Consider the following 13808-nt stretch of genomic DNA (forward strand, 5'->3'; position numbering starts at 1 on the left):
AATATAAATTTCAAGATACAGGGGTATATTTAAAAGCCTTGAACAGTACTTCATAAGAAGCAATGCTTAATAAATCAACTAATGTACAAATTAATAACTGAATGAATGAATTAGGAGAGTGACCTGGAAAGTCATCTCTAATGAGGTGTCTCAATAAAAAAAGCTTGACATTTAAAAATTGAAATTTAAGGAAATTGTTAATTAAATCATGCTACCTCCAGTTGACAAACATAATGTGGCCTTAAAAATTATATTTAAATTATATTTATGAAGATTATGAAATAGCATGAAAACTACTTATAACATATGGTTAAGTAAAAAATGCAGGAGAAAAATATGGATATGCTATTTTATAACCATGTTTTAAAAACAAGTCTTTAGAAGGAATGTTAGGACCAAATGCACCAAATTTGCCAGTTTATGTTTTAGTGTTTATTGGCAATTATCTTCATTTTTTCTATTTTAAAATGTTCTATAATGTGATTTTATCATATTTAACATGCAAATAAACCTACATTTTAAACAAGTTAATCTATGAAATGCTACCTTTTATGGTATTACAACAGTTTTTTCTGTTGTTTTATTCATATTTTACATTTAGAAATTGACCTTAACCATATCTGTAACCTTTGATAAGCAGGGACCCAGAGTTGAAAAAAAAAAGCCTAAATTGCAAATGCTTCATAGAACTACAAAAAAGGTGAAGAAGGAGATTGAATCAACTCTCATGCCTTCTATAATTAGCATCATACCTATGTTGAATTTACCTTCTATGTAGAGTGTCTCCAGGGGAAGGAAATCTTATCCTCTGAGCATGCCCCTCAAGAGAGCACAATGCATAAAAGATTATAAATAACATCAGAAAGAGCAAACTGCCCAAGACTGTTGTATCCTAAGTGTTTTCATTATTTTGATGATAAAGGGAATATAGTTGAAGATATAAACGTATTACTGAGAGCCAAAGTATACATGGGATGTATTATTCCATTTACTCCTCAGAGTAATTCACTGAGATAGAAATTATATTACCAAATTTTAGATGAGAAAAGTAGGGATGTAAAGAACTTGTCTAAGGTCACGTCACCAGATGGGTAGTGAATCTATGATGCAAATTAGATCCAAAATGACTGTAAACCACACTCAGATTTCATATGTAGGCCAAAAAGACGGAATATTGCTCGGTAGACCTCTTTCCCAATAGTGCTTCTAGGTCATTTAAATGTGTTTGTACTTATTAAGTATTTTTTAAACAATGTTTTTTGCTTGCAAAAGTCACCAACTGCATTTTAAATTATCATGGCTCCAGCTTCTGCATCTAGAGCAATGTCAGTGTCCGTAAGCATGAATATTATGCTGAAGCCTTTCAGAGCATTTAAATTGCCGTGGTCTGTGATGGAAGGACTCGGTGGCTGAGAGGGGCTCCATACTGGAGGAGATGGCTTTGCAATGAACTGGGAACAGCTCCTCTTGCCTCAGTCCCTGCACCCTCATAAGAAGCCACATCAGAAAATGTTCTTCACTCAGTGGGCCTAGGCAGGCAGCAGAAGCCCAGTTTGAACCTAATTTAGGGTGGAAACAGGAATTCTGCTTTTGTTGCTCTTCTGTGGGCCTGATGGTTGGTCACATCCTAAGATGACCCTGTCTGTTGAATCAGACGATTACTTAGTAATTGAGCCTTAACTAAATGGCTAGCTGGAAAACTAGTGCTTGAGATCAACAACTTGATATTAATATGGACACTTTTATGTATACACTATATTTATATAAAGAGTAAAATATATTAGTTCTAGTTTTAAAACAACTTGAAAATTCCAATAAGGAAAAAGAGTGCATTGATTTTATTTGTGGACCTGGGATTTAGCTAAACTGAAGCTAAAGAAAGTGTTATGTTTCTATTCGTGTTGAGTGATATATATAATGTCTACTTCTAATACCTCTCAGTGGATTCCACAAGAGAAAAAAAATGTCATGTTTATCTCTTTCCTAATTGACTGCTCTAGAGACCACACAAGTCCCTTTGAACTCAATTACCTCACAACCGAATGCCCTGATAACCTGCTAAAACCAGCAGACACAGTGTTGTGAGACAGCCAGAGAGAGAGGAAACCCCAGAGCAGCCATCGGCTGGCCTCATTTCTCTGCAGTCAGCCCCTTCATATCCCTGATAACAATGACAGGAAAATTTCTCTGCCATCACTGCCAGGTCTGTATCAGATGTTTCTCCCTCCACATTAAATTCCCCGCCCCCCGAGGCCTCTATGTGGTAACTTGCAGGGTTCAAGTGAAGGTAATCCGGAGCGTTCCACATCTTCCTCATGCATCTGCCATTGTTCCTGCAGAGGTGAAGGCTGCATATCTCAGCAGCTCTGGTCACGTTGATTATGTAGCTCCCTAAGTCGGAACTGACGAACTGCTTCACCTTGGTGCAGTTGCCCTAGACATGTAGAAACAAAGGGCTTTTAGTGAGTGAGGTGTTTTTTTTTCTGGTAATGATAGGATTAGAGCATTGTGGGCCCACAGTACAGCAACTCTTTGGACTTGATTGAGACCTGACTGCTTGGCTCCAGTTGGTGAACTCGGGCTCAGGGATTATAGCACCAGGGAGCTAAATCACGAAGGATGAGAGGTCTAAGAGATGGGAGATGGAGAATGTGCTATGGTAGAGCCAAGCAACTGAACTTGTAAATGGGTCCCAGAGTCAACATTATGTGACCTTGACATCTCTCCAATCGAATCCTTTTCCCTCCTCCTAGTTCCCAAGTTAACATGCATGAAAGAAAGAGGAACAGATCTAGATTAGAAACCATGACAGACTGCCGTTCCTCTGCCCACTTTCCAGTTGGTGGTAGCTTTTGTGGTTGTGTTAGGACCTGAACCATCACATTCTACTAATTTATTGTTTACTGTCAATGTGTAGCCTTCCGGATTTTTCTATCAATTATGCTCAATATCAGTTGCCCTGGGTTCTAGTTGTTTGTATACAATTTAAACAGAGAAAAGCCCAGAAGGCTGACTAGGTCTTTGGTGTGTGTGGTTTCTGTCATGTGTTCTCAGTAGAGCCACCTGGTTTTGCACTCAGCTTCCTGATCAAGCTCTTCTTAGGAGCCACATGGACTGGAGGGGAAATGTCACAGCGGGAAAGACAGGAATTAATTCCCTCAGTTTCTACCTAATTCTCATTTGTGGGCAGAGGAGAATTTTAATCTTATATTGTCACAAATAGTTGCACAAATGACATCTTGGTAGCAACAAACTGAGACTGTGAAATTCTAAGAATATCAGACCATCGTGAGCTTGCTAAAAAAAATTCAATTTAACAAAAAGCATTGAGGATACAAGTCAAGGCAAAATATATCACACTATAGTGATATAAGCAAACAGTATCAGGAAATACAAAGGAGATTGTGATTAATGTGCATTAGTAAAAACTAGAAAGATTTACTTCTTGGAGTAATAGCATCTGAGCTGGGAGAAATGTGAAGAGACATATAAATCTCATTTTAATGCTACTAATTTTCAGCTAATTTCTTCATAGAGGAAAAATAAATTCAATGTGAAGATGCAAGTTACCATCTGTTTCTACTTCTCAAAATAGGATCTAACATATTTTACGTAGTGGTTGGATGCAAGGGCTCCAGAGCAAAACTGTGGATAATGCCTGCTCCACCACTAACTAGTGTAACTAGCTGTTACTGCAGTTAGAGTTCTCCTCTTCTTTCCTCAGCTGTACCAATCTCATAAGGACGGTGCTCCCTACAGGTTGTTGTGACAAGGAATTGACCAAATCCAGAACAAAAAAGCACTTAGCACAATCCTAGCACATAATAAATATCCCGCAAATGTGAGTGTTTTTGTCACTCTCTTAATAAAAGACTATATTTATTGAGTTCCTTCTATGTATCAGGCACTTTTTCCTAAAGCTAGTTTACTGTGGAAGCCATGGGACCTCTAATGAGTGAGCTCTACAGGGAAACAGGGCAAATTCTTTAAACAATATTAACTAAAGCTTCAAGGTGCTGGCTTACCATAGATGAAGTTAAATTCATGTCTCCCCAAATAACAATGCCTGCAGCTCCCAAGGCAGCACTTTCTCCAATGGTGCTGATTAGATCTTGCTAGATAGAAGAGAGCAGAGATTATTATTCATCTGAATGTAAAACAATATGCCAGGAATTAAGATTAGAGGCTGAGTCCAATCAATGAGAATAAAATTATTGTCTACCTTCTCAGAATAATAAAAATGCTAAATAACCCAAGACTCAGAAATACACTCTATAATATCATGGGAAAACCCATTAAATATGTTCAAAGAAAAACTTAACATTTAGCCATATAAGATATTATTTTGAAGACAATTAGCCTGTAAATAGCCACCAAGAGTTCTTTATATGTACATGATTCAGAAAGAGAAATCTAACGTTTTTCTTCTCCAAATGTGAGGAATGGCTCATGTCCCTCTTAGCTCTTTTGCTTTTTTGGTTTGCAACCATCTCCTGAGAACTTGGCCTCTAAAGTGACTCAGAAGGTGTGTGTCATTTGGATTCCAAGTCCAGGCAAAGGAACACGGTGTTAAACACCTGAAGGCTCTGGTTTGGTCTAGCCCTTATATTTGGCCCCTGAAATCAGTTGTGTTTGATTTCAAAGTACCTGACTTAATGAACTTTATTTATGATGCATCAAGATGTAGTGAGGTGGCCCAAGCTGTTGTCAATGCAGTCAACACAGGTGAAAATGGAATTTCAGCAGGAGGAGTTTGGGTTTGTGATCCTGAAAGTTATTGTTTTAGTGTTTAAAGATGAATATGGATTGAGGCCATTTCAGAGGAAATTCAGAGTTGAGTATATGCAGTTCATTTCCTAAATTAACTTCCTACACTAGGTTTCCTAAATAAATTTGTTAAGTTATAACACATTCTCCCACTGTTTAGGATATTAAGCATTCACCTTTTACTCCAGGGATGAATTTCTATCAGTTATATGCTAGAAAACATAACTGGGTGATTTGATGGCAAATAAAAGCAAAATTTTAAACTGTGTTTTGCCTGGGACATTTTATATAAATATCAATACTTGAGATATATTTCCTTATCTGACAATTTTATAGCCCACTCAAATTAATGATTTTGTGAACTCAGTTTTTAAGGTTTTTCTGAAAATTTTCAAAAAGAGAAGAAATTTGGGGTTAAACTAATTTCCTTTGCAGGCTCACATCCACTCCCATTTTCATTGCCCAGAGCATTTGCTGAATAGGTCAGAGCTAACATGACAGGAAGCAGAGATTCTGTGAGGCTCAAATGATATAGTGTGAGTGCCCAGAATGAAGACCTGCTGGATTCACGTCCATGGTAAGGGAGAAGAGCTCCTCCCTCCACTTACTTTGAAACTTCCCTGAATACAGTGATGCCACATTCACATGCTATCATGGTGTTATCAGACGGCCAAAAGCCCCCAATGGCCTTCTGTGAATTCGTATTCAGTGTATGTTACACCGTTTTCAGCTAACTCAGCTCTCTTGGATATTCTGTTCTGTTTATTTTTGTTATTGTTTTGTTTTAGATTTATTTTCTTTTTCCTTTTTAGTTTTGGTGGTTTCTATTGAGCTATTCTGAAGTTCAAAAATTCTTTTCCACTAATCATGTGCAATCTAATAAGCTCATCAAAGACATTCTTTATTTCTGTTATAGCATTTTTCATCTCTTAACATTTCTTTCTGTTTCTTTCTTAGGATTTCCTTCTTTCTGCTCACCTTACCCATCTGTTCTTGCACGTAGCCTACTTTATCTGATAGAATCCTTACCATATTCAACATAGTTGCTTTAAACTTGTGGTCCAATCACTACAACATCCCTGCCATACCTGTCTGTTTCTGCTCTGTCTCTTCAGATTGTGCTTTTTGCCTTTAGTATACCTTGTAATAATTTTCTTGTTAGCTAGACAGGGTTTAATTTTTCTTGATGGGCAGATAGCTCATACCAGGTAAAAGGAGCTCCTATGAATAGGCCTTTAGTAATGTGCTAGTAAGGCCTGGGGAAAATGGACAGGTTTTACACTCCTCCGATTAGGTCTGTCTTTGGTGAGACTTTGTGTCTAGACTGTGAACTTCATAAATGCTTCTCAGTTGTTTTTTACCCTCTCTTAGGTGGGACAGGCTGGCTGGATGGGGCTAGAGTTCTGTATTTCCCTTCTTCGGAGTGGAATGCCAGCCGGAGTTGAGTATTCCCCTTTCCCCAGGCTAGTTGGGTTCTGATAAGACCCCAGCAGGTTTGACTCTGGTTAGTTTTTCTTGAGAGTACACTTGGTTAAGAACAGAAAACACTGAACTCTTCAAAATGGTTCCATTTCTCACCCCAGCTTGTGTGGCTCAGTGAATTGAGTGCTGGCCTGTGAACTAAAAGGTCACTGGTTCAATTCCCAGTCAGGGCACATGCCTGGGTTGACAGCCAGGACCCCAGTAGGGGATGTGCTCAAGAGGTAACCACACATTGATGTTTGTCTCCCTCTCTAAAAGTAAGTAAAATCTTTAAAAAAAATAAAAATCTTTTAAAAAAGTGGTTCCATTTCTCCTTTGCCTACCAGACCCTCAAACCCCTATCCATGATTGAATCCCTAGAGTTTTTAAAGTCTCAGGCCTGCCCACTCTGAGCATCTGGCAACTATCGATTAGAGTTCAGGTCTCCCCACTCCACCCAGCAGTGGCGCCTCCAGAAGTTCCTGCTCCTGTCTGTCTCTTCAACTTGAGGGCAGCAATCTGCCCTGTGTCCTCACTTCTCTAGGGCTCTAAGAAAAGTCGAATTTTCCGTTTGTTTAGCTTTTTATTTTTTAAGATCAAGTGGCAACTTTCAAGCCTCCTACATGCTGGACTCTAGAAACCAGAAACCTCACACGAGTTCCTTTGGGTTCTGGCATTGTCATTAGAGGGAGGGGGGAGACACAGCGCTTGCATTTTGTATTTATAGGTTATTGATCCATATTCAATAAGAAAGCTACAGATGTTTGTCATGAAAGCCATGCCTTGTGAGGTTGGTATCAGGGGAGCATGTTAGTTTCTTTTCAATGTGTCCTTTAGTGTCATTATCAAAGAAAGTTTATTGGGGCTGGTTCACAATGGCAAGTCTTCATGTACATGTTGCCTGGAGGTAAGGAGTAAGGAGCAGATGTGAATGCAAATTTCTGTACCAAATTAGCTCACAGTCACCCAGCAGAGAACAAGGTGCTGAATGAATCACCTTGGAGCAGCTATGTTTGGGGGCCAAAAAAGTAAGGGCATTACTCAGGGAAGTCACAGGTAAGGTGCCTCTGAAAGTCAGTTGGGACCACCTGAAAGCCACATGAGTGACATCACATGAAAAGAGAAATAAAGACAAAGCTAAGCCCTGTTTGCAAAACTCACTTGGTTAGAGCATCATCTGAATACACCAAAGATTGTGGATTTGATCTCAGTTAGGGCACATATAAGAAGTGACCAATGAATGCATACATAAGTGGAACAACAAATAAATCTTTCTTTGTCTCTTTCCCTCTCTCCTTTCTTCTTTTTCTCTCTTTTCCTCTCTCTCTCTTCCCACTTCCTCTCTTTCTCTCCCATCTCACCCGTCTTCTCTCTCATCCTCTCTCTCTCGCTCATATCAATAAATTTAAAAAAGAAAAAGCAAAGGATGTAATAGCAACAAATCTTCCAGCGGCTAGCATGGTATAGGACTGCCTTGACCTACCCATGATCCTGGATCGAATCATCTCATTCTCCATTCACACTTTGGTTTCAATCCCTGGTAAACCACAGTGCATATAAGTAAGGTATCCACTGTGGGGAGCTAGAGCATCACTAATAAACTTCCTTTGTGCGTTCCTAGAGGGAGTGTTGATTCCTAGCACCCAAAAACATCTTGAAATCTACAGTCAACAGAACTTCTTGTATTATTTTTTAAAGCAGACATCAAGTTATATCTAGATTGTATGTATGTGTAACTAGTATGACAGGAAGTGTTATTGTCCCATATCATTCCCCCAAGCTATGCCTGCTGACAGATTTCATTTAGATATTCCCCTCCCAAATTTAAGGCTTTAATACCTATTAAAAAGCAATAGCTTTTCCATGTGTATTTCTGTAGTTGTTCAAATTTTCATACCTATTTTTTCTGACTTGCTTAACACTTCTGCTGTGTAGGGAGGGCAGGTAATACTGTCCCATTTTATAGATTAAGAAAATGAGGCACTGAGGGCTGGAGAAGGTCAGATTTTTACTACTTGTTGGTAAATTCTTCTTCTAATCTTAACTGCATGTGTACACACACACACACACACATTTTATAATATGCAGACATCTTTGGGAAATTTAGACATGGAAGCCATTGCTAGCCACTTACGGGTGGATATAAATAAATATCAGGTTTCTAAAGATTGGGGGGCAGGTTTTCATGGAGGATAGTGGTTAAACTGATGGTTTATTTTTATTCAAAAATACCTTGCCATCCAGAAGATTTTCAGAATGACACAGAATGATACCTCAGGACTGCCAAAGAAAACTCTTTCTAGATAAGACCTGTTGTTTCTTCTTTCCTTCAAGAGAACAGATGTGTCTCTGAGGCTGTAGCTACTCATGAAGCAGCTTACCCTGGGTGGAAGAATGTACAGAATGTACCAGTAAAGCAGTCTTGTTGAAATGAACACTTTGTCCCTTCACGTTTATTATTTCTTTCAAAGGTAAATTTATTATCTCTAAATAAAGGAACTTATTTAAGCCAAACACAGAAAAGGAAATCAAGTTTCATAAAAGAAGGTGATATTTAACTTTCAATCCCAAAGTTGACACTATTTTGTAAAGACTTAGATAACTTTTTAAAACCTTCCAGATAGTACTGATTTCCTATCATCCTTGATCATTTGTTGCTAATTTTTCTGTTCATGTTTCTGGCTAATACAAGTGTCCATTCACAATAGAGTTTTTTTTCTTCCTCACCTCATTCAGAGTGCCAAAGATACAGCATCTACTAAGCCTTCATACATTTGTGGCATTTCTCCCTTTGAGGAGTAAGCTCTACTTTTCTATGTGCTTGACAAGTACCTACCAGTTACAGTAGAGCCCTCACATGCGTGTTTCCTGAGCCTCTGCCTTTGGATACCTAACACACAGATCATCTTTATACATTTATATCCTTAATACATGCTAGAGAATTGAAACTTGTAGTAGGAGACAAAGGAGAATATGATAAACCCACAGGTCCCAGTAATACCTTAAAACACCACTGTATCACAAATGGGAAGAAATGAGCAAGCCTCAAGTCTTATCATCACAGAAAGGTTACATATAATTATCCAAATCCAAAGGTTAGAGTATCAATTACTCTTACATTTTAGCTCTAGACTTTTCCATATAAGTGACTAGAATAGCAAAGGAAGAAAAAGGGAGGGGAAATTGGGGTGAAAGTCTATCTATTTAAAAATTTAACCTCATGGTTTGTATGAGGTCTTTGGCTACATGTATGACTTAAGCAAAATAAACAGAATAAAACTTTTATTTGTAAGTTTGAACCTAAGGTTATAAAGCCATCTACTAGTGATGAATTTATTGAATTTAGAAACTCGTACCACTCTTACCAGCTTTCCATTAGTTGTGGTCATAAAGTCAAGAATAAGCCAGATGGCTTAATCTATAAATTCACCAACTTCTAGCAGATTTGCAGTTTCCTTATGCCTTCATATTTAAAAAAATAATTGTGGTTAAAAAAAAAACCACTTACATAAAATTTTCACCTTAGCTATTTCCAGGTACATACTTCAGTAGTGGTAAGTATATTCACATCGTGTCTGCTTTATACCTTTCATCAAAGCTGGTATTATACATTAAAAGGAAAAATTGTTCTTTTCACATTTTAGATGGTGAGGTCAGGACAAATGCCTACCTTTTGCCCACTCCCCCATGGATGATCAAACTACTCCGTTTTCAAACATCCTCTGTGATCTTCCAACTTGCTTACCAACCTTCAATAACCTTTGCAAAGGGCCACTTGTAAGGGAGCCCAAAGTTGGGGAACAGGAAGTAGTACTAAGTGGCTGATGTTGCACTTTAACCTCCTCCCTCTTTATTTCATTCCTTACAAGAATAATAATAAATAAGATCATCGCAATTCATTTTGCTTCCATGAAAATTTAATCTAACAGACCACTAATTGGGAATTCTTCCAAGAACATAATTAACAAAGAAATATCTCTTTTAGCGATAGGCAGGAAATCTCCCTTTCTTTGGCGATGGGTGTCTCACCTTGGAAAGGAAAAGCAAAGGTTCACCTCGGTAGCCTAGCCTCGTGTAGACGAACACAGGCAGAGCATGATCGCGAGATGTCATGGTGGAGATCCTCATGGATTCACGCACCTGAAATTGCGAGAAGCGCAAAGTGTTTTCACCATCTCCAAGAGATTTCCTGACGCCAATAGAAGGATATAGAGCAGTGCTGCTATTCCAGAGCCAAAACAGCTCATTGTTCCTCAAAACTTCCTTTTCTGGGCATGTCCCAGTGTAGTTGGGGGCATAAACATTGTAATTGTGGCAATCAGGGTATAAATAATAACCCCAAAGACCTTTGGGTCTGCGCTTAATTCCCAGTTCAATGGTTTCCTTCATGAAAGCTTTCGCACTTTTTTCAAAGGTTGCTTTGGCTAAACATTCAATGTCAGCATCTGATACGTTCTTCAGCATATCAGAAATAAGCTTTCTTGACTTCTGTCTGTAGACATCTTTTTTGTTCCAGTTCCGGACCCACTGAGGTCGCCAATGTTCCCAGTCTATAACAGCAAGTCCACTAAAATCTTTAGCAGGTATATAATAATTAATATCTTGGTCAGTTTTTTTTAGATGTTCTTGCAAACTTGTGTTCTGGGGGAGACCCCCATTAATGGGAACTCCCTGTGACGTATACCATGGAAAGTATCCCAATCTGTTGATATAAAATATAGTGACATTTTGCCCCCTGGCTCTGGCAAGTGGGCTTCCAATCATCTGAAACATTTTCAAATTTAGTCTTATATTATATTTTATCAAACACATATCAATTGGAGCATTCCAAGCAGCTATAAAAGGTTTCCTTTGATAAATTGGAAGCCGGGCAGGTTTTAGAGAAGACATACACTTCAGAAAGAAAAATATAAGCAGCCATGATGTGAGGTGTACTGGTTGGATACAAAACTTTAATTGTCCTTCACATAATAGTTTCATGATAAGGCAAAAAATTTATCTTCTGCTTTTTATCCAATCTAGAAGACCTGTGGAAAGATTTAATATTCTATTAGTAGTAATTCTGAAGAAAATACACAAATATTGTATGGATTTTTTGTTATATATTTATATTTTTAAAGCACATTTTATTTATACATAAAATGAGCAATAGAAGCAAATGTAGTAACCTAGCTTTGATTCAGGGACAAACAACACAACTCAACAAACACTTATAAAGATTCACACCCTGTAAACAGAATATAAAATGGGTAAAATGTGGTCCTTGCCCTCAGAAAAGCTCATGATTAAATAAAGATGTAGAATAATGACAGCTATCATTCTGGAAAACTCATCAAATCCTAGGCACTGTGGCTTAAGTACCTTATAAATATTTACCTCATTTAATCTTGGAATAACTTTTTATTATTTCATTAAATAAGCCAAAGGTCTTATTTAAGACCCACCTGTTGTGTCTTTGAGGTCTCCATCCTCTCCATTCTACCAGTCACCTTTCAGTCACCTTTCAGTGACTAAGTGTAGCAGGCAACTGGTGGGCCCATAGAGGCAGGCAGGAGCAGATCCTGAGGTGTCTTGGGACACTTGCTGGCCCATCCTCTGGGTCCAGTGCTGGTAAAAGCTAGTCTTGGAGAGCAGCTTGGTCCTTCTTAGGCATAGCCAGGTTCAGCAGAGGCAGAAACAAGCTGTGGGGTGCTTGTAGCTTCAAGCAGGTTGCAGAGGGCAAGGCACAGACAGTGAATCTGACATTGCCCTGAGCCAGAGTCCCTTCCTAGAGGCCCAGACCGGTCATGCCAAGTGGCCACTGTCAGACATCAATGGAACAAAATCCAACAAACTCCAAAAATAGCATATCCAAAGAGAGATCAAAGAAGGCAGCAAACACTATAGAGAATCCCAGTTTTTTTTATTTCGTAAATTTTTTGTATTTTGCTTCTTTTCTATTTTTAAATTTTCTTTGTCTTCTTTCTTTTTTTATTTTTCTTTTCTACTTGCTTTCTGTTTTTTCCTTTCAGCACTTCTTATTCTTTTCCTCTTTTTATTTTTAAAATTTTATATTGTATTTTTAAATATATAGGTTTTCATATATGCCATTATTTCTTATTATATATTTTTGTTCTTTATTTTTCTTTTTTTTTGTTTTTTTCTTTTTGTTTTCTTGTTTCTGTTTTTGATTAGCAGCCAGAACACAGTGATCTCACAGACAGCCAACCTGAGGGTTGATCCGACATATGAACAGGCCAATGACAATTAAGACTCAATTACAATAGGAGAGCCCTCAAAATCCAAAAAAAGAAATATACTTAGAGCATTATTTCAGGAGATCAAGGAGACTGGACCACTGGGTCCCAGAGAACACAAACTACATAAGTCCACCTCACAAAGACTGGGGGTCATAGCACATTTATGTAATACATAGAAACATAAACAAAGAAACAGCCAAAATGGGGAGACAGAAAACAAGCCCCCAATGAAAGAACAGGAGAAAACTTCAGAAAAAAAGCTAAGTGAAATAGAGGCAAGCAATTTATCAGATGTAGAGTTCAAAATAATGGTAATAAGGATGCTCAAGGAATTTGGGGAGAACTACAGCAGCATGAAAATAGACATAGAAACCATGAAAAAGGACCAATCAGAAAGGAAGAACATCTGACATCAAGAATACACTGGAATAAATAAAAAAGAAGGTTGGAAGAAGTAGAAAATCAAATCAACGATTTGAAAGACAATGTAGAAAAAACACCCAAGCAAAAAGAAAAAGATTTAAAATCAGTGAGAATAGTTTAGGGCAACTCTAGGACAATATCAGGCTCACCACCATTTGTATCATACATGTACCAGAAGAAGAGAGAGAATAAGGGGTTAGAAACCTACTTGAGGAAATAATCACTAAAAATTTTCCTCCCCTGGTAAAGGAAATAGACATATAAGTCCAGGAAATACAGAGAGTACCAAAAAAGATGAACCCACAGAGGCCAATTCCAAGACACATTATAATTAAAATGCCGAAGGTTAAAGACAAAGAATCTTAAAAGCACTGAGAGAAAAGCAGTTAGTTATCCACAAGGGAGCTCCCATAAGACTGCCAGCTGATTTCTCAACAAAACTTTTTAGTATTAAAGGAATTAGCACAAAATATTCAAGGTGATTAAAAGCAAGGACATACAACCAAGACAGGACATACAAAAAGCAGGACATACAATCCTGCTACTCTAACCAGCAAGGCCATCATTTAAAATTGAAGGAGAGGTAAGAGAGCTTCCCAGAAAATAAAACGCTAAAGGAGTTCATTACCACTAAACCACTATTATAAGAAATATTAAAGGGACTTCTTTAAGATGAAGAAGGAAAAAAGAACATAAATATGAATAATAAAGGGGAAATAATGGCAGAGCTGTCAATAATCACTTTAAATGTAAATGGATTAAATGTTTCAATCAAAAGACCTAAGGTGGCTGAATGGATAAGAAAACAACACCCATACACACACTGTCTAAAATAGACCCATCTCAGAACAAAAGAAACACAGACCGAAAGTAAAAGGGTAGAAAAAAGGGTGTAAAGGATGGAAAAAATGTCTTACA

At 37.8% G+C, this 13808-nt stretch overlaps 1 protein-coding gene across 1 annotated transcript; it reads right to left on the minus strand.

Moving 5' to 3' along the window:
• Nucleotides 1–2032: 2032 nt before the first annotated feature.
• HYAL4 (hyaluronidase 4) lies at nt 2033–11208 on the minus strand. The gene is made up of 3 exons (XM_037056484.1): nt 10258–11208; nt 4026–4115; nt 2033–2434 (listed from the first exon to the last, which is right to left on the minus strand). Exons 1-3 carry the CDS (start codon nt 11206–11208, stop codon nt 2033–2035), a joined length of 1443 nt encoding a protein of 480 aa, XP_036912379.1.
• Nucleotides 11209–13808: the final 2600 nt, after the last annotated feature.

The sequence above is a fragment of the Sturnira hondurensis genome, unplaced genomic scaffold (genome assembly GCF_014824575.4).
Source record: "Sturnira hondurensis isolate 20B ecotype Veracruz unplaced genomic scaffold, ASM1482457v3 Scaffold0008992, whole genome shotgun sequence".
NCBI lineage: Eukaryota > Metazoa > Chordata > Mammalia > Chiroptera > Phyllostomidae > Sturnira > Sturnira hondurensis.

Bases quoted from the DNA above. Each gene is read 5' to 3' on its own strand.
- HYAL4 (XM_037056484.1), bottom strand. From the start codon at position 11,208: ATGAAACTATTATGTGAAGGACAATTAAAGTTTTGTATCCAACCAGTA. The intron at 4,116-10,257 runs GTGAGACACCCA...TCTTCTATCTAG, and splicing joins CTTTGCTTTTCCTTTCCAAG to CAAGATCTAATCAGCACCAT. The intron at 2,435-4,025 runs GTAAGCCAGCAC...CTACATGTCTAG, and splicing joins TGAATTTAACTTCATCTATG to GGCAACTGCACCAAGGTGAA.